The following is a 25,845-nucleotide window of genomic DNA, read 5'->3' as shown; positions in this document are numbered from 1 at the left end:
AATACACAGCACAAGAAAATATATGCCACACATATATTTTTACTTAGCCATACATTTCACATCTTCAGATAACACCCAGTAACTTTTTAATATCAACTTGAATATATTAAATTTAAATATTTTTATTTGCAGACAGTCTTTACAGCAACATAATTAATTCCTCTCCTCTATCAAAAATCTATAATGAATATTCTTTCAACTATAGATTTTACCCTAACATGATGAGACTACATTTAAAATCTAAAAACAAATGCCTCACCTATACATGCTCATTTTTTTTAGTGAACTAAAATGATGATCCTCTTTTCTAAATAGTATGTTTCAGAAAGGCATAGAACATTCTTCAATATTACAGGGATAATTATAAGAAAAGGATAGACTTCATCTTATGTCATCCTATTATATACTTTTTCTCTCTGAGATCATGCTAAATATATCCCCCTGAGTTTAACTTCAAATCTTTGAAAAAGAGATAGTCTTAAGAAATTGGAAAGGATTTAAGTTTCAATTCAGAAAACATTATTTTCCTACATGGAAGTAGTTCGAAATCACATACTAACTCCACTCTTAATTTTTAATATTCTAAAGAAATAATATCTGAAGGACAAGTAGTGGGCAGGAGGCAGTGTGATGACAAATTACATTAAAGAATATAATTACCCTTAGCCTTCATAGAGTACTTTCTATTTTCCAGATCTTTACAAGACAAGAAATTAAAACCATCAATTGCCCAAGAGGTAGACTATGAACCTGTTTCCAAAGGGGAAAATGAGCACTGAGATGCCTTACCACTATAATGGCTGTAAAAATGGTCAGCAGCAGGACAAGACTAGAAGCAGGAGGAGCTGGTTACAATTGTATACACATGGCTGCCCAAAATATATCAGTGGAAGGACAGGAGTACTGTTGGTCCACCTCTGCACCTATGCTCCCCCTTGCTCTGTGACACACACAGCTGATGGAAGTTTCAATCTCCATTTAAAGCTGATGGCACATCTATTCTCCAACGTCAAACCCATGAGATCAACAGGAGGAATGACTATTTGCAGTGCCATCCTCAGACTCAGGAATGTAGGCTATGTTGAAACTACATAGACCGTATTTCAATAAATGGGATCAAGACAGGAAAAGCAAAATTGAAAGATATCTTGTGCAATAAGGAAAGTCACAATTTTAGCTCAACATTTCTACTCTTATTCTACAAAGAGATGTTTATGAGTACAATTAAAAACAGATTATCGAACAACTGGATTTGAAATAAAACTCACATGTGCATGTCTATGTAAGCCTTGGTCTGCATGCTCTTAAATTAGGAGGTAATAAACATAGTGTAATTTGACTGGGTTTTATACTGAACATATCTCTTTCTAGAATTCAAAGATGTATCCTGATTCACTACTAATGATTTACCAAGCTCTTCAAATAAAGCACTAAAGAAAATTTGATTATTTCACAGAACTTTGGCATTAGCCAAAAAAGCAATATGGCTTGACTGGAAGTACACTTGGTGGGGGATGCTAAATGGGAGATGCAGGAAAATAAACTATTGTTGTCCTTTAGACTCATGAAAACGACATCCACAGGTGCCAACCCTGCACTTACTGTGTGAGTAGCCAGTACATTAGGGACACGGTGACATAGATGACACACAGCATGATCCAGTTTATCCTTGCGATGGGCGGCTTGCGGTTACCTGTCACGTGGAGGATGACACTGGAAGAGAGAATGCCACTACGGTTTTGGGCCCGCGCCACATAGAGGCCTGCATCTGCCTCGCATACCTTCGGAATGAACACCAAGTGTCTTGTCTCCTTGTGTAAAACCTGCAAGTGCCCATCTGCAGACAATTTCTGGCCCTTCTTGTACCTGAAGCAGAGAGTCAATTTTTAAAGTCAGGATCATGGTTTATTCACATCATTCCCAAGTTCTAATAAGCACTGCAATTGGGTCCATTGCTACTGCAATATTTTCTAGCATTAGCAGGAACTCTGCAGCAACCACAAACCCAGTGGGGCTGTTTATCTTTCAAGCAGTGGTTGGCAACTGGTGGCCAAGGAAGTACTTGATGGACTCAGACTGTGTTTTTTAAACACTGAATTTTTTGACATTTAACAATTAGAATATTGCATATGAAAATTCAGATATCCAACTCCTCTTAACAAAACCAGGCCATCTGGTCACACTGGGCCACCATTTTCTCATGGCAACAATTACCCTGAGTGGGAAACGGCATCTTCTATTTGACCTGTGTCATTCTTTCAGCTGCTATGAAGCAGCAGCTTGTGACTTCTCAGAGTCTACTGAAGCAAGACTCTTCCCCATCAGACTCATCCTGCAAGATCCCTGGAGAATACCAATGTGCCACTTTAGGAGAAGGTACAGATATAGCACTTGCTGGCAAGATGAGCTCATTTAATTTTTGTGAATTAATTTCATTAGAAGAAAATGATTTCTAATTATAAAGGGCATTCATGCAATTGGATTGTTACTGTTAATGACACATTTCTAAAAGTTTCTTATGAGTATGAACACTTAGCTGCAGCATTGTATAAAGCAAATAACTTGTTTATTTTGCACACTCTAGATTCTTGCTTATTTATTTCTCCCCATGTTGTTCCATGCAAGAAGTGGTGACAAACCTGAATCACTTTCTATTCCCAGTGCTTGAGTGATGATTTTGCATTTTTCTGAGTGTCCTAAGACTGATTTCCTGACAGCTTGCCAGTTGTTAACTGAGAAAAATTGTTGTAAATTCAAGGGCAGGATATTTTCTTTCACAATATCACAGTAGTTCTTCAATAATAAATGCTAACCAAGCTATTTTTTGTGTGGACAAAAACAAGAAACATTTCAGACGACATTTTTCTTTGGAGTGAACTAATATTTAATAATGAATTAAATAATGATATTAAATAATGAATTTACTGATATTTAAATTCATAAATACGAAATTCCTGATCTGTAAAAAAACATGCAATTGTAAAGAAAACAAAATAAGACAAAAAGCATAAATGACTGCACTGTAATCCAAGTGCAATTTCATTTAATAATCTGAGAGACTAACATTTTTTCATAAATTATTTAGATAACTGATCCATACTTCAAGTACCATCAATGGGCAAACACAGTAATTGAAATTGTTATATTGTCTACTGAAACATTATGATAAACAAATGCTATTTTACTTAGTTTATAAGTATAAACTTGTGCTCACGTTTTAGTAACTTTGTCCTCAAAGAAATATATTTAGGGTTGAAAAGTTTCTAAATGTTTAAAAGTAACCCACACGTTAAGGAAATTAGAACTGCTTTTATAACAACAATGATTGAAAACCTGTATTCTGTGTTTTACTTTTATTAAAATAAATAGGCCAAAAATAATGATGTCTCTAGAGTAAAACCACATTGTTCACAGCTCAGTTATTATGCTACCTTTCAAAAAGGGGCTTATTGCCTATCATATAAGCAACTATGAAAGGAATATTTTTATTCCATCTTCAACATTGAAGAAATAAAAAGAAATCTTAGTGAAATAAACAATATTAGAAAAGTGGCATGTGTGACTGTATTGTGAGAGGGAAAAGTTGAAACAGGTAAATGACAGAAAAGGGAAATACCCAAATGCTTCCCCACCCCCACCCCCACCCACTGAATTCAGGTTATTAAACCAAGAAAATTTCATGCTTGTGTAGAAATAAACAGTAGGAAAGAAGTTCAAGCCACAATCTTTGGAAATGTGGAATGTCAAATTGATACCAAAAAATGGTGCAACTAAGTTGCAGTGCTTTTGGACTTGGTTAAATTACTATTTTCTATGGTTATTTTTCAACGTATTAGCCATGTGGCTACTAAAAATAAGAGTTGGGGGTTTGATGTGAGATTGAAACATGCACAGCTGCAGTGATGTAGAACATTAACCAGCTTCCTCTAAACTTTAAAGTTAGTGCACACAGAATGATTTGCTCAGAGAAGAGATTCAATTTGTTTCTGTTTATGGCTTGTCATTATAGGCTACCCACCATGTCAGTGTAGGCTCTGGAAATCCTGTTACTTCAACTTCCAAAGTCACTGGAGAACCTTCCATGACAGTTACGTTAGACAGGAGCCTGGAGAAATTAGGGGCCTGGCCAGCTAGGCTGACCATGCTGTTCTTAGCTGGTGTACTTATAATCTCTTCTCGGGGAACCATTTGCCTCTGACAGGCCTGGCTGGGGCCTGGCTGAAACCCGAGGCCCGAGAATGCATCCTGGGAAGCATGCAGCCTATTTCGGGTTTTAGTGACGTTATCATTAGCATGCATTTTCTCTGGTGTTTCTAGCAAATGTCCCTGAGCCTGGGGGTGCTGTTGCGAAGCTCTGTCATGCACTTCACTGCGCATGCTCTCTGGAAGTTGAGCACTGATTTTGTGGAAGGCAGTACTCTTTTCCAGAAATCCTTGGGATGTTAATGGGGGCTCAGCTTGGACCTGGGGGGAAGGCTTCTCAAAATGACTTGAAAACGTTTCTCTCTTATCATTGCAAACATCAGCAAAAGCAGCAGGTGGAGGAAAGCCAGTTTCCGGGGCCTCTCCTGGACCGCTGGCCCCCGTCTGCATCCCGTGGCTGCTTAGGTGATGGCGGGGGAACGGGCTGACACGCGCCTCCAGCTCCATGTCAGACGGAGCGAGGAGAGAATCGGGGCTTCCTGGGACTGGAGGCAGGGAGATGTCGTCGGGTGAAACACACTCATATTCTTCTCCTGAAAGCACGTCCACAGGCAGAAGCAGGCCTTGGACAGCACTCTCTTTTCCGGGGACCAGCTGCTTCACGCCCTGTGGAAGCTGATCATTTCGTGCTCCATTGACGGCCAGGATGGCTGCTGGCTGGGCCTGCTCCTTCAAAATGGAAAAGCCAAAGTTTCGAGTTAATGTTGACAAAGCCAACTTGAGGAACAACTTGAGAAGACCTGCAGTGAGTGACAGCTGGGGGCCCTGGCCCCAACCTTACAGAACTTGAAACCATTTGTCCACTGAACCTGAGTGTAGATGGTCCCATGACTAAGGAATGGGTAAACTGACCTCCAGCTGCTAAGTGAGAGGTGACAGATCTTGCGAAATAGAGGACAGAAAGCCCTGGTTCTCGTCTCTCATGATGGGGTTGGACTGGATCCATGTTTTTCAAATCATGGTCTGAGGAGTCTTCTTCCACTAGCAAATTCTGCTTTGGTTTACTTATCTGTCTGCACGTCATAGAATGTGGTTCCTAAACATCAGAGGCTTCTTTTTAGGTGATCCTCACATCTTCCAAGAATAACCCTGCTTTTTTCTCAGGAAAGCCATTCATTTTTTTAAAATTATTGTGGCAAAATATACACACAATCTAACATTTACCATTTTAACCATTTTTAAGTGTACAGTTCAGTGGCATTAGGGACATTCATGTTGTCATTGCAACCATCTCCATTATCCATCTCCAGAACCTTTTCCTCTTTACAAATTGAGTCTGTACCTATAAAACACTAACCTCCCATTCTCCCCGTCTCAGCCCCTTCTATTTTATGTCTCTATGAATTTGACAACTGTAGATAACTCATATAGATAAATCTATTTTTTAATGACTGGTTTTATTTTCTAAAAGACCCTTAGTTTTATTCTTACAATGAAAAATATCTACTGAGCAGCTATTATATACTGGCTCCTGTGCTAGACACAGGAGAGATAAATGGTAAGTAAAACTAGGTAGAATCCTTCCCTCTTGGAGATGCCAGCCTAGTGGGGAAATAGATACAAAGGGAACAATCACACATTGCAGCCTTCTGCTGGAGAACACACCAAGACACAGTGGAGGAACACTTGCCACTTGTCTTTCTGCCTCATGTGGAACATAGGTCATGCTAGGAGACTGAGAAACAGTGATCCATTTCACTTACTCTATTCTAGGATTTCTCTCCACTTATCCACGTCCGTCTCTGGTTTGATAAGAGGTTCAAATATCCTTTCGGGCATGGACTCAAAAGAATATTGAAGCTGAAAGAGATCTCATCAATCCCAACCTGCTTGTTCTATATCCACTTCTTTCTTTGCTTTTCCACAGCATTTGGGGTGCATTTTTACTTAATTTAACAGTTACTGGTTTTTGTCCTGTTACTACCACTTGCACATGAGAAAGCTGTGTTTTGTTTTGAGTTTGAGTTCTTCATTTTAGGCCATAATTCTACTCCTGACATATACAAGTGATTTTTGAGAAATAAATATGTTTTCAGGTTGAAGATTAAAAGCAAAACAATGTACCTTCTACTATTCTACAGATATGACTTATCTTTAGAGAAAGCATAAACCCAGTTGAGAAAAAGTGGTTTCCTTCAGCCATTTAGTAGAAATTTAAATCCTGAGTCTAAAGCCAGAAGTTCTTAAAAGCTTTTCTCATTAAAAAAAAATTACTAGTGGGATAAAATATTTGTAAACCATATGACAAACCAGATCTCATACAACTAAGCAACAAATAAAATATGGGCAAAGGATAAATAGATATTTCTCCAAAGAAGACATACAGATGGCCAATAGGCCCAGGGAAAGATGCTCAACATCACTAATTATTAGAGAAATGCAAATGATAACTACAAAGAGTTATCACCTTCCACCAGTCAGAATGGCCATTGTTAAGAAATCTACAAAAAATAAATGCTGGAGAGGATGTGGAGAAAAGGGAGTTCTCCTACACTGCTGGTGGGAATGTAAGTTGGTGCAGCTACTGTGGAGAACAGGATGGAGGTACCTCAGAAAACTAAAGACAGAATTACCATATCATCCAGCAATCCCATTCCTCGGCATATATCCACACAAAACTCTAATTTAAAAAGGTACACACACCCCTATGTACACAGCAGCACTATTCACAATAGCAAAGACACAGAAATAGCAAAGATAAGGAAATAACCTAAGTGTCCATCAACAGAGGAGTGGATGAAGAAGATGTGGTACATATATACAACAGAATAGTATTCAGCTATTTAAAAAAAAGAATGAAATAATGCCATCTGCAACAACATGGACGGACCTAGAAATTTTGCCATACTAAGTGAAATAAATCAGAAAGAGAAAGATAAATACCATACAATATCACTTGTATGTGGAATCTAAAATATGACACAAATGAACTTATCTATGAAACAGAAAGAGACTCACGGACATAGAGAACAGACTTGTGGTTGCCATGGTAGGGGGAAGTTAGGGGAGAGATGGATTGGGAGGTTGGGTTTATCAGATATAAGCTATTATAGAGAGAACAAATAAACAATAAGGTACTACTGTATATAGGAAACTATATTCCCTATCCTATGATAAACCATAATGGAAATGATACGTATATATATATATATGTATAACTGAATCACTTTGCTGTGCAGCAGAAATTAACACAGAATTGTAAATCAACTATACTTCAATTAAAAAGTTACTAAATAAACACATATTTCATAAGGAATGCCCCTCCTTCTTTTGGTTTTCCTACCACAGCTTAGCTCTTTCTACCTCTTCCTGAAAGTGGAGTGCTTATTTTCCTTTTCACAGTGACTTTGATCCAAAAATAGTGTAAGAACCTCCTCTATGCCATTCTGAGAGCCCCCTGTTTGAATACTTTTTCCTGAAAGAGTGCTTTCTTGGAGAAGAATCTGATACTTTATTCATGTTAAGAATAACTTCATAGGATAGAAAGCACATTTGTTAATCTGAGGGTCATGCAGAGGCAGGCAACTTCTCAATGATTTCTTTGGGCAGCCTATGCAACAAGCTGAGGAGAAAAATTTGGGTAAAACTCCAGGCTAATCCCCCCACTCCATACTACCCCTAGGAAGGAACTGACTTATGAAGCTGTGTGTTTGGAAGAAGAGAGTGAGCGTGGTCAGCTCTTTCTCTCCGAGGCGCTCTCTTTTGGATCTGCCTTCCACCAAGCTAGTGCACCCACATTAGTTCTAAGGCATGAAAACCTCTGCATGGGAAGCCTGTGTTGTTCAGCTGTGCACCCAAGTGACTGGGAAGCCAAGTCTGTCTCATCAGAGATGAAATTTTGGGAAACCCATTGGAAATGTCCCACCCTTGACTTCCAATCCAGCTTAACTAGTTACTGATTCCTGACTCAAGTGTCTCACTTTCAGATGGTGATAGACTCAAGAAGGGAATTTACTCCCTATAATTCCTGAAGTAGAAAAATACTTTCCATTAAAAATAACAATACCAGATAATTTCTACTGACAATAAGAGAGAGTTCTCTCAAATCTTTTTCCAGACACATTTCAAATTATTAATGTTATCCCCCCAAATATAACATTATTTCTGAGAATTATTTACTTTCCAGGTGGGAAGTAATGGGTGGAATCATCATCTCTTTGATCTATATGCTATCTTTTTATGAAAGTGACTTTATTAGTTCTTCTTTTGTTTTTATAAGAATCACACAGGACTATTGATTTGCAATTTTGATTCTCAAAATTCTCCAAGCTAGGCTTCAACAGTACATGAATTGAGAACTTCATGTTCAAGCTGGATTTAGAAAAGGCAGAGAAACTAGAGATCAAATTGCCAACATCCACTGGATTGGAAAACTACTAAGATCATGGCATCTGGTCCCATCACGTCATGGGAAATAGATGGGGAAACAGTGTCAGACTTTATTTTTTGGGGCTCCAGAATCACTGCTGATGGTGATTGCAGCCATGAAATTAAAAGACGCTTACTCCTTGGAAGGAAGGTTATGACCAACCTAGATAGCATATTTAAAAGCAGAGACATTACTTTGCCAACAAAGGTCCGTCTAGTCATGGCTATGGTTTTTCCAGTGGTCATGTATGGATGTGAGAGTTGGACGGTGAAGAAACTTGAGCACCAAAGAATTGATGCTTTTGAACTGTGGTGTTGGAGAAGACTCTTGAGAGTCCGTTGGACTGCAAGGAGATCCAACCAGTCCATCCCAAAGGAGATCAGTCCTGGTTGTTCATTGGAAGGACTGATGTTGAAGCTGAAACTCCAATACTTCGGCCACCTCATGCGAAGGGTTGACTCATTGGAAAAGACCCTAATGCTGGGAAGGATTGGGGGCAGGAGGAGAAGGGGACAACAGAGGATGAGATGGTTGGATGGCATCACTGCTCGATGGACATGGGTTTGAGTAAACTCCGGGAGTTGGTGATGGACAGGGAGGCCTGGTGTGCTGCGATTCATGGGGTCGCAAAGAGTTGGACATGACTGAGTGCCTGAACTGAACTGAACTGAACTGGATTGGAGAGTGAAAAACCTGGCTTAAAACTTAACATTCAAAAAGCTAAGATCATGGCATCTGGTCACATTACTTCATGACAAATAAATGGGGAAACAATGGAAACAGTGACAGATTTTATTTTCTTGGGCTCCAAAATCACTGCAGAAGGTGACTGCAGCATGAAATTAAAAGACGTTTGCTCCTTGGGAGAAAAGCTGTGACAAGCCTAGACAGCATATTAAAAAGCAGAGATATTACTTTGCCAACAATGGTCTGCATAGTCAAAGCTATGGTTTTTCCAGTAGTCATGTATGGATGTGGGAGTTGGCCCATAAAGATGGCTGAATGCCAAAGAATTGATGCTTTTGAACTGTAGTGTTGTAGAAGACTTCTTAAGAGTTGCTTGGACTGCAAGGAGATCAAACCAGTAAATTCTAAAGGAAATCAATCCTGAATATTCATTGGAAGGACTGATGCTGAAGCTTAAGCTCCAATACTTTGGCCACTTGATGCAAAGAACTGACTCATTGGAAAAGACCCTGATGTTGGGAAAGATTGAAGGCAGGAAGAGAAGGGGACAACAGAGGATGAGATGGTTGGATGGCATCACTGACGCAATGGACCTGAGTTTGAGCAAGCTCTGGGAGTTGGTGATAGACAGGGAAGCCTGGTGTGCTGCAGTCCATGGGGTTACAAAGAGTCAGACATGACTGAGTGACTGAATTGAACTATTGATAAAAGTGTTGAACACTGCAGAGTTTAGTACAAAGCCAGCTGTCTCCCCAGGGCAAGGCAAACTGTCTTCCAGATTGATACTGATGAAACACTTAACACTCTTGGACACAACTATAACCTGACTGAATACCCATTCAGTTCACATTTCTCCACTTACCCTAAGAGAGTTATTGTGAATGTGTTAATCAAATGACTTCCTGAAATCACAATACATTTTGTCTATGGCACAAACCTAGACTTTTCTATTAAATAATCATCTCAGAAAGCAAAATAAGGTGAGTTTAACACAAGTTTTTCTGCATGAATCATGTTAGCTTTTGGCACTTCTGTCTTTATTCTCAAATGGAAACAAGCTTTTAGTTTTTAAGTCATTATGCAATTTTTTAAAAATCCATTTTAGAACTCAATAAGCTGTTGTTTTCTGGGTCTACTAGTTTTCCTTTATAAAAATGCTTTTCAAACATTAACATATACCAACTATTTTTAACATTTCTCCACTATAAAGCCATGTTTTGCCATTAGTAGAAAAGAAAAGTGAAAGTGTAGTCGCTCAGTCGTGTCCAATTTTTTGCAATCCCATGGACTCTAGCCCACCAGGCTCCTCTGTCAATGGAGTTTTCCAGGCAAGAATACTGGAGTGGGTTGCCATCCGCTTTTCCAGGGGATCTTCCCAACCCAGGGATCAAACCTGAGTTTCTGACATTGTGGGCAAATTCTTTACTACCTAAGCCACCAGGGACCCACTGCCATTAGTAGAAAGAAGTAGATAAATCCATGTATCTCAGCACAGACAGGGTATATTTGCATTAATCTGATGAGCTCTGGCAAAGTGGCTGGGAAACTGATTTACTGCCTCAAAACATATCTCATTCTCAATTTTGTCTTTGTTGATTCCTTTTTTTCTCATCTTCTAAATATATGAATGATTGTGATCTTGTCTTTAAGTTCTCTAATTTTCTCTCTATACTCTTCCCCTCAAAGATCTCACCATACTTTCATATCTAATGATCAATTAACTTTTACTTAATCCTCAATCTATAGCCTCATATATTATCTCTGTCAGGATTTCTGAACTTTCACTTTCACTGATGGACATTATCACTTGACTTTATAATCACTACCATGTGGCAACCCACTCCAGTACTCTTGCCTGGAAAATCCCGTGGATGGAGGAGCCTGGTAGGCTACAGGCCATGGGGTCACAAAGAGTCGGACATGATTGAGTGACTTCACTTCACTTCACTTCACTTCTTCACTTCACCATGTAGGAAAACAAAGTGAGCATCTTGGAAGAGAGAATATAGGGATAAACTATATCCATTGAATTACATGTATAGCACCAATTGTCCAAGTCTGTAGGGTGGGGAGCCATCTAGGTGGGAAATTTAAGCAATCACCACAAAACTTTATCTTCTAAAATATCTCCACAGTAGATAACCTTTTCTTGGGACAAATCAGATTTAAGGAAGGTAAGTGGGAAGTGGATAAAGAAAGATATTGAACAGAGGGCTTGGGCTATGAAAGGCATTTCTGGGAAAGGCCCTTGGAAGGGGATTTGGGCAGTCAGGGGGCAACTTGGTACCTTTGAGAATTTGGGGAGGACAGGTAAGAGAGAACAGAAAGGTGGTGAGAACACTTTTGCCCTTTCCATTTTTTTGCCAAAGCAAATGTCTCAAGAATATCTTACTCCTCCAACCAGATGATCAGGATTAGTGGATGAAGGCCCAGGGGCTGTCCTCACTCACTTTGATAAAAGCACTCCCCTGAATTTTGTGCTGTGAAAGTACTTCCATGCTACTCCTTTATTAATCATCGTGTAACAGATGAATGGCAAGAGGGAAAAGATTTGGCATGGGAATCTACAGTATCATTACATAATGACTTATTTATATTTGTATGCAGCAGTTTCTTAGAACTCCCTTTTGGTCTTGTGAAAAAAAGTTACATGGCTGAAATTCAGGAGACCTGGGCTGCCAGCCAGCCCAGTTCTGACACTACTTTCTGTGATTTCTGGAGGGCAAAATATTTCATCTCTTTTGGCCTCAGTTTCCTCAACTGTAAAATGAGATTCGATCAGATAATTGTTAAATTCCTTCTAGTACTAGAATTCTGTAACTGTAAATGCAAGTCTTAGATAGCTCTGTGATTTTAGGCAAGGCTCTTATACTCTGTGCCTCTGCCTAACCTTAGGGGTTGTTAGATATTCCTGTGGATTTAGCTTCAGTGCTCACCTTAGGGAATAAAACACCACCACTGATCTGTTAGCAGTACAATGGGCACTGCATTTACTGAATGGCCCAATTTCACCAGCTGCATTTTTGGAGTCAGAAAAATGAGAAGCGCTTTACTATCTCCAGGAAAAAAATCCTGTGATGAATACATTCTTGTAATAGTTTGGTGGAATTATTCTTTCTGACTCAAATAATGTTTTGGAGAAAAATAACATCATGTAAGGGTATTAGAACTGAATGCAGTGACTTCCAGATAAGTTTTTTATTTGGTGCTTCTGGTTATCTTCCCACATGGCATTTTAGGAACTCATTACATTGGACTCATAATGCAAATGATAGAGACGATAAGGGTAAATATGATTGAACTGTTTAACAGAGAAAATTACTGCCACCTTTTCACTTTGCCAGTTGTGCCAGAATGTATATGTGAAATGAGGTCAATGAGAGATCTTGACAGTTGTAATCATGGATTTTCAATTTTATCCTAAATAGCTGATGATCTATCATGTCTTTTAATTTATATTAAAATAAAAGTGATTTCTCAATGAAAATAAATCTTGCTTTATATAAAAGGAATCCGTTCCTTTGAGTTTTTTCTAAGAAAAGCAAAAAAGGCATTTATACTAAGTATAAATGAGTGTGTTTCGGTAGCAATAGCTTTTGTTTCTAATTTTAGTAGATATACGTTGTTGACAATGTAGAATCTAAAAAAAAATCATATGATGTTGAATTTAGTATCTCTTGCAACTTAGTTAAGAAAATGTGAGGCATTTAAGGTTATTCTTTATTATTTCATCTAGTTGGTCTCAAAGTTGATTTTGCTCCCGTGGGGACTTTGATTATTTCTATAGACAATTTTTGGTTGTCACAAACGGTTGGAGAGTGGGTACTGCTGGCATCTAGTCCACAGAGGCCAGGGATGCTCTTAAACACTCTACAATGCACAAGGACAGCTCCCACAACAAAGAATTCTTAGGGTCAAAATGTCAATAGTACTGAGGTTGAGAAAACCTGATTTAGACAATCAGAGTAATCAAAGATCATTTGATACAAGACTGAAGTCCAGCTAAGGTTTGGCAGCTGTCCTTTGCCTCAGAGAGGACTCAGGGTTTAAATGCTACAAGGCCATCTCACAAAAAAAAAATCAGTTTACTTAATATGGTGCTTGCTGCCTGGTGGTTGTATAATCGCATGAGACCTTGACATAGATTTAACCTGCATAAAAAGACCTATAAGGAAGTTCTAAATACCATATTTAGCTTAAGAAAAGATGTCTTTCTCCATGAGATGACGGCAGTAAGTGGGGAGATTTTTTAGACTTTCGTGCCTCAAAAGGTATATTTTATTTTGTTTGGGAGCAGTTGAGAATAACGTTGACTCTGCTTGTCCCTTCAGTTCTTTGGGAGAGAGACAAACACTGGGAGCAAACTTGGCAATGCACAAAATCAAGAGCTAATTATAGTCCAGGAGCTGTGAATAGATAGTGAACAAAATACTGAAAATCCATAATGATGCGATTTAAGCAATGCTTTTGAAATGCATTTGCATTTTGTGAGTATTTGCAGTTTTTGCTACATGCTTAATTTATATGCAATGCATAGACTTTAAAATAATTTAACATTTCTATAAATACTTTAGTGTTTATCTTCCCGTTGCATTCTATGTTTTAGTACATATTCCTAGAAATATCGTGTTAGAAGTAGATTCTATGGGAACCAGATACAATCTAATTTCACGTATTAAGGTTTTCCAATGGGTAGTGTAAAACAACAAAATCATAGCTTGGTGGTATGATAAAGAGGGAGAAGTAAAATTTGAAGTTGGGATTGAAAGGTCAACAAGAAAGGCAGTTAAAGATGGGAGAAACAAAAGTTTGGGGCAATAGTGTGGTGTTCAACTGACTGTCCCAATGCCACTGTGAAATGCTATGGTTCCAGTATTCAATGAGAGACTCCAAGGTAAAAGCACACGTGAGAGAAGAAAGACTAAGTAATGAGTAGAAAAGAAGGGAAAAGGACATTCACTTGCATCCATACTGGACGATTCAGAAAGATAATAAGGCTTCAATTTATTTTTTTTCAATGCACAATGATGCTAACCTCAAAACTAAAGTAATAAATATCTGATGATACATGGGTTTCTTTACCTTATTCCTTCCATCATTGAATATTGTCTGCTTATTTCCCGCTGGTTCTTTTAGTAGGTCAATGCAATCATCATGGAAGTCTTCCAAATTCAGATTCAACTTTAAAACATCTCCCTGCTGTACAAAGTGAAGATTAGTGAGAGCCTGGCCAGTAAAGTTGGCAGTCTTTCAGCCAATGTATCCCACAAGAGGCTGGCGTACTCCCATGAAGTGATTTATACTGTTATTTCAAGGTCTAATTCCCCTTTCTACCTCCTTTGTTGATAAATGTTCACTGCCAATAAAAATTGGTTGTTCAAACGTCCAGCAGGAAGAAAGTTCTTGTTACAATAGGGGAATACCAGATACCTTACCTGCCTCCTGAGAAACCTGTATGCAGGTCAAGAAGCAACAGTTAGAACTGGATATGGAACAACAGACTGGTTCCAAATCGGGAAAGGAGTACGTCAAGGCTGTATATTGTCACCCTGTTTATTTGACTTATATGCAGGGTACATCATGAGGAATACTTGGCTGGATGAATCACAGCTGGAATCAAGATGGCCAGGAGAAATATCAACAACCTCAGATATGCAGATGATACCACTCTAGTGGCAGAAAGTGAAGAGGAACTAAAGAGTCTCTTGATGAAAGTGAAAGGGGAGAGTGAAAAACCTAGCTTAAAACTCAACATTCAGAAAACTAAGATCATGGCATCCGGTCCCATCACTTCATGGCAAATAGATGGGGAAACAATGGAAAAAGTGACAGACATTATTTTCTTGGACTTCAGAATCACTGTGGACAGTGACTGCAGCCATGAAATTAAAAGACAATTGCTCCTTGGAAGTAAAGCTGTGAACCTAGACAGCATATTAAAAAGCAGAGACATCATTTTGCCGACAAAGGTCCATATAGCCAAAGCTATGATTTTTCCAGTAGTCATGTATGGATGTGAGAGTTGGACTATAAAGAAGGCTGAGCACCAGAAAATTGATGCTTTTGAACTGTGGTGCTGGAGAAGACGCCTGAGAGTCCCTTGAACTGCAAGGAGATCAAACCAGTAAATCTTAAAAGAAATCAACCTTGAATATTCATTGGAAGGACTGATGTTGAAGCTGAAGCACCAATACTTTGGCCACCTGATGTGAAGAGCCAATTCACTGGAAAAGCCCCTGATGCTGGGAGAGATTGAGGGCAAGATGAGAAGCGGGTGGCAGAGGATGAAATGGTTGGATGGCATCACTGACTCAATGGACATGAGTTTGAGCAAACTCCAGGAGATAGTGAAAGACAGAAAATCCTGGTGTGCTGTAGTTCACAGTGTTAAAAAGAGAGGGATGTGACTGAACAAGAATATGGCAACAGGAGATACTCTGTACCACCTGGAACATGCGCATGAGACAGGCCTTAAAGAAACAGGCATACTTCTCAAAGTGTACATGTTACATCAACTCAAAGGATTTGGGCAGACACTTACTGGGGAGATTCAGCTCTTACTTCGAACTCTAAAACTTACACTGGTTTATATTATTTGATAAATTACTCTGCTTTAGTATATACTCTATACCTAATTCCAAAGTGGAATGCAAATTAGTACAACCACTCTGGAGAACAGTATGGAGGGTTCTTAAAAAACTAAAAATAGAAATATCAATTGATCCAGCAATCCCACTCCTGGGCATATAACCAAATAAAACCATAATTCAAAAAGATACATGCACCCCAACATTCATTACAGAACCAACTACAGTAGCCAAGACATGGAGCAACCTAAATGGCCCCTGATAAATGAATGGATTAATAGGATGTGGTACATATATGCAGTGGAATGTTAGCCACAAAAAGAATGAAATAATGCCATTTGCAGCAACATCGATGGGCCTAGAGATTATCATACTAAGCGAAGTAAACCAGACAGAAAAAGACAAGTATCATATGATATCATTTATATGTGGGAGATGAAAAAAAATTATACAAATGAACTTATTTACAAAACAAAAGAGGTTTACAAACATGCAAAGCAAACTTATGGTTACCAAAGGAGAAAGGGTAGTGGGGGCTCTAAATTAGAAGGATGGGATTAACATATATACATTACTATACATAAAATCAATAACTAACAAGGACCTACTATATAGCTCAGGGAACTATACTCAATATTTTGTAACAACCTATAAGGAAAAAGAATCTGAAAAGGAATACATATGTGTGTGTGCGTGTGTGTGTGTGTGTATCTGAATCACTGTGCCACTTGAAAATAACAAGATATTGTAAATCAACTATACTTTAATAAAAAATACAATAAAGTGACAGTTGTGGAATGAGTACTAGATTTTGAATTATAACTAAGGTCCTACTCCAAATCCACCACTACTGAGTGTGAGTCCTCAAAAAAAGCATTTTTACCCTCTCTGATTTTTACAACAAAGAAAACATCATCTAAGTTATTACCATCACAAGGTTATTTGGAAAACACTGAGGTAATACTTATGAAAATCCTCTGTAAATATCAAAATTCTACACAAAAAGAAAGGATTATTATCACTATTTTAACCTTGACAGGGATTTCCAGGCCTGCTTTGTTAATGAACTCCTGCAAAAGAGAGCCATAGAGTCAACCTTAAAAACAAAACCCAGACATTTATGCTCTCATAGAAACATCTATCAAGTGTTAGCATCCTTTGACAGGATTTTGTTTAGGCTATAACTCCTAAGGGCAATGCTGATGCCTGTTTCTCTTGCCATAGAGGCCCTTCCTCATTTCCATATCCACCCAAATCAAATTTTTTGAGCTACTGAATGATTTTTTTTTTCTGTACCAATCCTTTGGGTGTTTACTATAAATGCCAAAACCTTTATGGAAAACCTGTTTTAGGCAAAGCATATTGTTAAACGTTGTGTGGGATGCTGAACTGAACAGGGTTTCCTCCAGTATAATCTAAGAGAGTGGCTGGATGATCATGGGAGATATATGTGATGATTATGGTAGGAAGGAACAATGGTGCTACAGCAGATCAGACAGGGAGTGACACAGCTAAGGAAGGAATTATGGAGGAGGTGATATTTGGGTTTGGCCTTGAGAGAACAACTTAGATAAGAGAGATGGAAGGTCATGTATGTGTGAAGTACAGTAGTCGCCTTTATGTGTAGACGATACATTCCAAGACCCACAGTGCATGCCTGAAACTGCAGCAAATACTATGTATATGTTACTACTTTTTTTTCCAGTACATACATATCCATGATAAAGTTTAATTTATAAATTAGGTAGGGCAAGTGATTAATAACAGTGATAATAAAATATAACAAGTATAGCAATATACTGTAATTAAAGTTATGTGAATATGGTCTCTCATACTTTAAAACATAAGAATTATTTACTTTTGGAGTCTTTCATTTAATATTTTCTGATTGAGATTGACTTCAGGTACCCAAAACTGAGGAAAGCAAAACTGTGGATATGAGGGATGACTAACATTTAGAAGCAGACCTGGGAGTGTGGGGTAGGAGACTGCTGAGGTAGGGACCAACAATGAGTGGAGAAGGACAATGGTTTGGAAAGACAATCAGTTCCAGAACATTGGAAAACCTTGAGTCTGAACTTCATTTGGTAAGCAAAGAAGAGTTTGTAGGGAGGTGTTTTGAATTTAAAAATGACACTAGCAGTATCATCTAGCAGGAGTCAATAAGTAGGGGGCTCCTGACTAGCAAAAGAGAATCCAATGGAAGGTTGGGAATGAGAAAGAGAGGGTACTACCCTGACTCTAGAGGGTGTGGGAGGAAGGGGTAAAGTGGAAGGAGGCAGAGAGAATGGAAACAGCTTTCAGGAAGAATAGCATGACGATCGATGAAAAGGTAGAAAGGGGTATCTCTTTAAGCAAGCATATTTTTAAGTGGAGCTCACTTGGAGATGTACAACATAAATGGGAGAGATGCTGTAGATGGCACCAAAGATTGAAAAAGAGCAATGATTTTTTGGGCTGCGTTTCAAAAGTCAGGAGAAGAGACACATCCTCAGGGGTTGGGGTAAAGGAGAGGAGGAAATGAAAAATGTTAAAAAAGATAGTTTAAATGTAAGGTGCATTCAAACATTACTGGTGGCATTATAACTGCAAAACATTTATGGAAAGCAAAGAATTTTTGTGTAGGTAATAATACAAATGAAAAAGTTTCATGTACAAAGATGTTCACTATAATGTTATTTTAAATGGTAAGAATGGAAAAATCTAGATTCTTAACCAAAGAAAAAAAAACAATTTGATTGGATGCCCACTGAATTCAAAGCTTAGCAAACTATTTTGAACAGAATGTTACTCAAATATCTGACATGGAAATTCATACAGAAAAAATACTTGCTGAAAATAAATATAATTCTGCTCCACACTGCAAGAGCACCATTATGTCTCCATACCAACAGAAATCACAACAATAATCATAGGTGTCTTCACATTCAGTACTCAGGGCTATCCTGTGACTAGCTTCCTCTATTTCCTGCATTTTATGGATCAGGAAACGGAGACTCAGGGTCATTAAGAAATATACCCTTAATAGTTTAAATCCCCATTCACAAATACAATAATTTGGAGAGCTGGTATTCCTAGGCGGCTGTGTTTTACCCTAGAGTCTGTTCTCTTAATTATCTTACCACTGTTTCAATCCTAAATAACTGGTTCTTTCAGTTAGTTATGAAAAGAGCACTAATGAAATCAGTTTGGAAATGACAAAGACAAAAAAATACATATGTGTGTATACATACATAGGTATGTCCATATGTATAAACATACATTTCTCTATTTTAACTGGATTTTACCTAGACAAATCATAAACATATTTCCTATTTTTACCATCAATTTTATTATTCCATGAAGGATGCTAATGATTAGTTTAATATTTCCATGAAGCTAGATGTTCAATGACTATAATACCTTAAGATTAGTTTTATCTTCTCTGGGGCCACAATTTAGAAGAGAATAAAATAGCTTATGTTCATTATTTATGAATGAAAACATAAGGATACTGACTGAGCAACTGAACAACAACAATATAGACTTTGATTTTAATGGCACACATTTATCCATTAGGATATGATCCATGAAAATGTAAACGAGACACCTTAATTGTGCTTAACCCTCAGTTCTCAGCATCATTTTTCTCTACAGTGATGGGAAAGAAACAGAATTAACTATTAAAAACAACCAATTATGTTAGAAAGCTGTGAAACAAATGTGCACATTATGTCCCTTGAGAATTTGTGTTAGAACATCTTTGCACCAGAAGACACTTGATCCACACATTTTAATTTATAACTTTTAAACATACATATTCTGGTAAGAAGAAATTACCTTCAGCTTTTCTTCAAGCTCTGTGAGAGAGCTACATAATTCAGTGACAGATTCAAGAACTTCTTTGTGTTTGGCCACTATTTTCTCAGCGTATTTCTGCCCTTCTTCAAAACCTGGGGAGAATAAGGGTTAAAACCATTTTTAAAGGTCAAATCCTTAGCAGAAAAAAAATCCCAGGCATTAATTTATCCCAGTGTCTGACACTGGGCCTGTAGATAGTAAGCACTTACTAAATACTTGTTGAATAGACAAAAGCATCATTGGAAAAACCAAGTATTCTAGAAAAATGGTTACATTTGCTGTACCATGTCCCTCTTATGCAACCTAAATGGTGTTGCTATATTAATATTCATAAAGCTCCACTCTAACCTCTTTTCTCCTTTTCAAAACATTCAGTTGTTCTTCACTAACTAGAAAGTATACAGTCAAGGCCCTCTGTGATGTGGTTTCGACCTGCCTCTCTCAAAAATATATCTCCCTAATTCCCTCACATATTTAATATCTGACCAAACTGAAATAGCAACTTTTCTCTCAAAATTCCCACAACCACTGACTATTCTTTCCTGTATGGGGAAAGAATACCCATACCCCTGTCTCTGTTGGGACAAATCCTACTCACTCTTCAAGGTCTACCTCCAATGTCAAGATCTTTGTGGAAATATTCTTCATCTTTCCCAACTGGATTTTCCTCTGCCTATTGGAGTAATAACACAAGTATCTATTGTATAGTGAGTGCATCTTATTTGTCTGTGGCTAGGCGCTTTATATGCATTAGCTAACAAAATCTGCCTCTAGAAGGTTCTACTGCATTGTCCAAATGAGGAATCCCAGGCTCAAAAGAGCCTCTTCAGGTGACCAAGACAATAATTAAAAGAGCAGAGATTTAAACTTGGACTACTGGACTCCACAGCTCAGACTAAAATAGTATTTTACATTGTTATGGACTGAATTGTGTCCCACCTAAAATTCATATATTGAAAAGTCAACCTCCAATATATCAGAATGTAACATTATTTGGAGATGAGGTCTTTAAAGGGAGATAAAGTTAAAAAGAGGCCACTAGGGTGGAGTGCCAATTCATTATGATTGGTGTCCTTAAGAGAAGATCAGAGAATCTGGGGTGCTTGTGCACAGAGGGATGCCTATGTGAAGAGGGAGCAAGAGAAGAGAAGCCTTGGTAAAAACCAACTCATTGAGCCCCTGATCTTAGACTTCCAGCCTCTAGAACTTTGAATAAATTAATTTTTGTGATTTAAGCTACCCAGTATATGGTATTTTGTTATGGCAGTTCTAGCAAACACACATTTTAGACCTTTCTCACTGCATTTACCATATTGTGACTTCTAGGCATAGACTGTGGATTCCTGAATGGTGGAAATAGGCTGTATAGGTCTTTATATCAATCACAGCTCCATAATATCACCTAATGGCAGAAAGTGAAGAGGAACTAAAGAACCTCTTGATAAAGGTGAGAGAGGAGAGTGAAAAAGCTGGCTTAAAACTCAACATTCAAAAACCTAAGATCATGGCATCCAGTCCCATCACTTCATGGTAAATTGATGGGGAAAAATGGAAACGGTGGCAAACTTTATTTTCTTGGGCTCCAAAATCACTGCAGACAGTGACTGCAGCCTTGAAATTAAAAGACGCTTGCTCCTTGGAAGAAAAGCTGTGACAAACCTAGACAGCATATCAAAAAGCAGAGACATCACTTTGCTGACAAGGTCTGTATAGTCAAAGCTATGGTTTTTTCAGTAGTCATGTACGGATGTGAGAGTTGGACCATAAAGAAGGCTGAGCATCAAAGAATTGAAGCTTTTGAACTGTGGTGCTGGAGAAGACTCTTGAGAGTCCATTTGGACAAAAAGGAGATAAAACCAGTCAATCCTAAATGAAATCAACCCTGAATATTCATTGGAAGGACTGTTGCTGAAGCTGAAGCTCCAATACTTTGGCCACCTGATGCGAAGAACTAACTCACTGGAAAAGACCCTGATGCTGAGAAAGATTGAGGGTAGGAGGAGAAGTGGGTGACAGAGGATGAGATGGTTGGATGGCATCACTGACTCAATAGACATGAGTTTGAGGAAACTCCAGGAGATAGTGAACAGCAGGGAAGCTTGGTGTGCTGCAGTCCACAGGGTCGCAAAGAGTCAGACATGGCTTAGCGACTGAATAAAGTACATAATAGGTACTCAAAAATTTTTCTGAGAAAAATTTATTTGTATTAAAATTCTAGGTTCAATAATGATGCAAGATGATATTCTATTCCTAAAGTATCTTACCTGATGCAAATTCTAAACAATGCATAGCTTCCAAACTGAACAGATGAAATTTATGCTGCTCATTTATTCATTCAGTGATTCATTAGTTATCAAATTGTTAAGCACTTAGTATGTACCATGAATCAGTGTATTAACAGGCAAAATCCCTTTTTCTCAAGGAGCTTATACTCAGGTAAGGAGAGCCAGACAACCACATATAACCATACAATATGTCAATTGGTGATAAGGCCAGGAATACAAACAAGGCAGAAAGTGGGATTTTGCAAGACAGGAGGATAATTGCAACTTTTATGGGATCTTTGTGCTGAACTTCAATAGGCACTTAAACCTAGTGATAAAATGTATTTCTCTTACCCTCAAGGAGCTTATGCTCAGTTGAGAAGACCGACAAGTGAAAAGGTAATTATGCTACAGTGTAAAAAATATAATTACTGAAGAAAACATAAACCACTTCATGGGAGTGGAGTGCCTCCAGAATTTTTTAGTACACTTTTACAGTAGGAATGAAACATAATATGAGTTTTCTTTAATTTTTCAATTCATATTTTATTATTTTTATGTATTTATAATTTCCTTTGGAAAATCATTAATAATTCATCCTCATTAATTTAATATTAGCTAATGCAATAGATGCTGTTCTAAAAAATTTTTATGGCTATCCATGGAGAGTGAGCGCTTCATGTAACAAGAGAGACTATCCATCTGGCAGCAGCTGTGGGCAGCCAAATGAAGTACTGTTGCTCCATCTTTGGGGGCTAGGTTTGCCCTGTCACTAGGAATTACTCTTGTTAATTACCTTATAGTTAACAGTGTCAAGGAATTCATGAAATTATTCTTCTTGCACCCTCAAGGACTGTCACCCTCGAATAGGCATTTTAAATGGGGGCCTTCTTCACATGGAAAGGCTTTTCAGACCAACAGTCATGGAGAAGAGGAAAGCGCAATCTGTGAGATGATGATCTGAATTCTCCCATTTATTCCACAGGGCTTCCCAGGTGGCTCAATGGTAAAGAATCTGCCTGCAATGCAGGAGACACCAGAGACATGGGTTTGATCCCTGCATTGGGAAGATCCCCTGGAGGAGGAAATGGCAACCCATTCCAGTATTTTCGCCTGGAGAATCCCACGGACAGAGGAGCCTGGTGGGCTACAGGTAGGGTTGCAAAGAATCAGACATGACTGAGCACACATGCACTCTTTATTCCACAAATGAGAGGAAGACAAGGGAAGACCTTCCAGCTCTTTCTTATATTCACAAACCTTAATCCTCATAGAAACATGAGGGCTGTAGACCTCAGTCTTAGCTTTCTACCTACTTCAAGGACTATGGGAGTTGTGTATGGTTTTGAGGACTCACTTTAATAGAAATTAGATTTCATTTTTGTCTACATAAGCTGAGTACTATTCTGGTTTTAATGGGGGAGAAAGGGAAGAGAGGAAGAGGGCTTACAAATGGTCATTAAAAATCCACGTGCTTCCATCTCCTACAGCCGGGAGTTCCTTCCTCTATTCCCTATTATTCACTTTTGCTCTTATCTTGAACCTTTTCCCAGAATAGGCTGGTGTAGTGAGGACCCTGAGGGCTTGCCATGCTCTGCTGTCTGCTAGGTTGACTAGAAATTTGTTCAGTGGTGAATCAAAGGGTATCTTAAAAGAGACTTCACCATATAAGCGCTGAGCAAGGTCGCTGATCTCCTGAATCCTTTCTTCTTGCTGAGGCACTGAGGGTGTGATAAACTTTTTGAACTGTTGGTGGAGGATCTCCACTGCTTCCTTGGTCTTGCACTCTGTGGAATACTTTCCAACTCTTACAACTGTTGCACTGGCATCTTCATACCAAAAGTGACACTAAATTAAATGGGAGAAAGCACAGATTAAAGAGACACCATCCTCCCAAATTTCTTCATTTTGCCCACTGAAGTAATTGATGTGAACTCTTTTTAAGTCCTAAGAAAGGAAACATCACAACACGATCATATACTTTTACACTTAGAAATTAGAGTCAGATAAGAAAGTAGAAGTATGGAAATCAATTTGATTTTTCTGCCTTCTTAGATTTGCCTGAAATATAATTCCTAAGAGAAAAGTTGCAGACTTACAAGAACAGGCATTCTAAAAAAAGCATATGGCACTAAAAAGAATCCAAATATCAGCTAAAGGTAAGAAAAACTCAAAGACACAAAATCCAACCTATTTAACTGAAATCATTAACAATATATGGATAAAGTATTGTGCAAATAACACTCCAACAAATAAATTCTTTTAGAAATAAGATTTAGTCTGTAGATGGAGGAAATATCATTTGAAGAATAGCATTTGACCTTTTCTTGATAGAAAATAGTCATATTTTCAAAGCATAGTGGAGAACTGAGACAGTTTCTCACTAAAAATAAATAACTGTGATGAAAGAAATGTGTCTGACCAAGGCCAGAAGCACTTATGCTGAGTGAGAAATAGAAACACATGACTCTGCTAGGAGTTGGTTTTAAATAAGTGCCATAGAAGTACAGCAAACCTATACATCAGATATGGAAGAATGATCATTTCAATCCTCCTAATGTGGTGTTAAATCTAAAAGCTCTATTGCATTAGTGGGAAAGAGAGATGTTTTGTAACTCAGAATTATGGGCTACAAAAAATGCTCAAGAACTTCAAGTGTAGAGTTTCTTCACTATGAAGTGTGCAAATAATGACTTTAACTTGCCAATTTCATATAATTTCTGTATGCTTTGCCATTTATCCTCTTGATAAAAATGAAATAATACCAATAAGAATTTTTTTACCTGAAAAATCCAATTATCAACTTTCTCTCTAAACATTCTCAAATTCTGTGAAATAAGTCATTATTGATTATTTTAGCAGATATCCAACAGTCAATATAATTAACTTCATGATGATTAAACATCTTGAGTTGATGAGGTTATGGAGAAATGAGAATTTCTCGTATGTTGCTGGTAAGAAGAGTTAAATTAGTAAAATCTTTCCAAAGAGCAATTGGACAATACAATCAAAACCATGTAAAATGTATCCCTTTGGTACAGCAATTCTGCATTAGGAAATTATCTTAAGGATATAAGCATGAAAAGGAGCATGATGCACGAATTTAATGACAATAATAGCTAATGCAGTGTTGCTCTAAGCAACAGAGAAATTTAAAAAAAATTACAATACAGATAACATGACAACAAGAAGAGAATACCTCTTCTATCAACTCCTGGAGATGCTCCGTCAGGTCTAAATTCTTCCTGTAATCTGTTACAACTTTGTCAAATTCATCCACATGCTTCTGCAAATCCCTCATGGCTTCCAAAAGGATATTCATTTTATTATTTGGATAATTTAAGAAAGAAGTTTTATTCTCAACTTTTTCTATTTTCCTTTTCAAAGCCTGGGGAAAAAAAAAAGTTTTAATGACAGTCAGTTTTTATTTACTCAGCTAGTTAGTAATTAAATATTGAGGAAAAAACTTTGAAAAACTTTTATAGCTTCCTTCATTTAATATATTAAAATCATAATTATTAAAACACATTTTGGACAGAACAGGTTTCCTTTCAGATAGTTTATTGATTCAGCATTCAGCAAATATAGAGAAAATTTACTCTACACCAGGATCTATTCCATAGTTTGAGAATGCTATGATTTTTTAAAAAAGACAAAGACCATAAAATCAAATATTTTATTATACTCAGCTGTTTCCTGAGAAAGCAATCAAATTAGCCAGCATAAACAATAATCAGGAAAGGTATTAGGGCCTGCAGGCGCAGTGGAAGAAGCTCCTGATATAGGTGGGTGCAAGGAAAGAAAAAGGGATGTATAAGAGGTGTGTGTGTGTGTGTATGTGTGTGTAGTGGGGAGAATGGGAGCAATGAGGCTGGATAGGTTTGGCAGAGATCAT

General features: G+C 37.9%; 1 protein-coding gene across 2 annotated transcripts in view; it reads right to left on the bottom strand.

Annotated features, from left to right (window-relative positions):
- Nucleotides 1-25,845, bottom strand: part of CCDC141 (coiled-coil domain containing 141) — a 230,821-nt gene that overhangs the window by 6,306 nt on the left and 198,670 nt on the right. The window contains exons 19-24 of one of the 2 annotated variants that reach the window (XM_081579496.1): nt 25,150-25,338; nt 23,615-23,798; nt 19,666-19,778; nt 14,342-14,458; nt 4,019-4,872; nt 1,603-1,866 (exon numbers count right to left, since the gene is read on the bottom strand). In XM_081579496.1, the coding sequence (XP_081435622.1) occupies nt 1,603-1,866; nt 4,019-4,872; nt 14,342-14,458; nt 19,666-19,778; nt 23,615-23,798; nt 25,150-25,338 (1,721 nt within the window). Of the gene's footprint in view, nt 1-1,405; nt 1,867-4,018; nt 4,873-14,341; nt 14,459-19,665; nt 19,779-23,614; nt 23,799-25,149; nt 25,339-25,845 lie in introns of those variants that run through there. The other variant, XM_081579498.1, reaches the window with a different exon arrangement.

This window comes from Giraffa tippelskirchi, chromosome 3 (assembly GCF_054371585.1).
Source record: "Giraffa tippelskirchi isolate mGirTip1 chromosome 3, T2T-mGirTip1v1.2.pri, whole genome shotgun sequence".
Taxonomy (NCBI): domain Eukaryota; kingdom Metazoa; phylum Chordata; class Mammalia; order Artiodactyla; family Giraffidae; genus Giraffa; species Giraffa tippelskirchi.
Note: the sequence above shows the minus strand (reverse complement) of the source record. Positions and strands in the feature narration are given on the sequence as shown.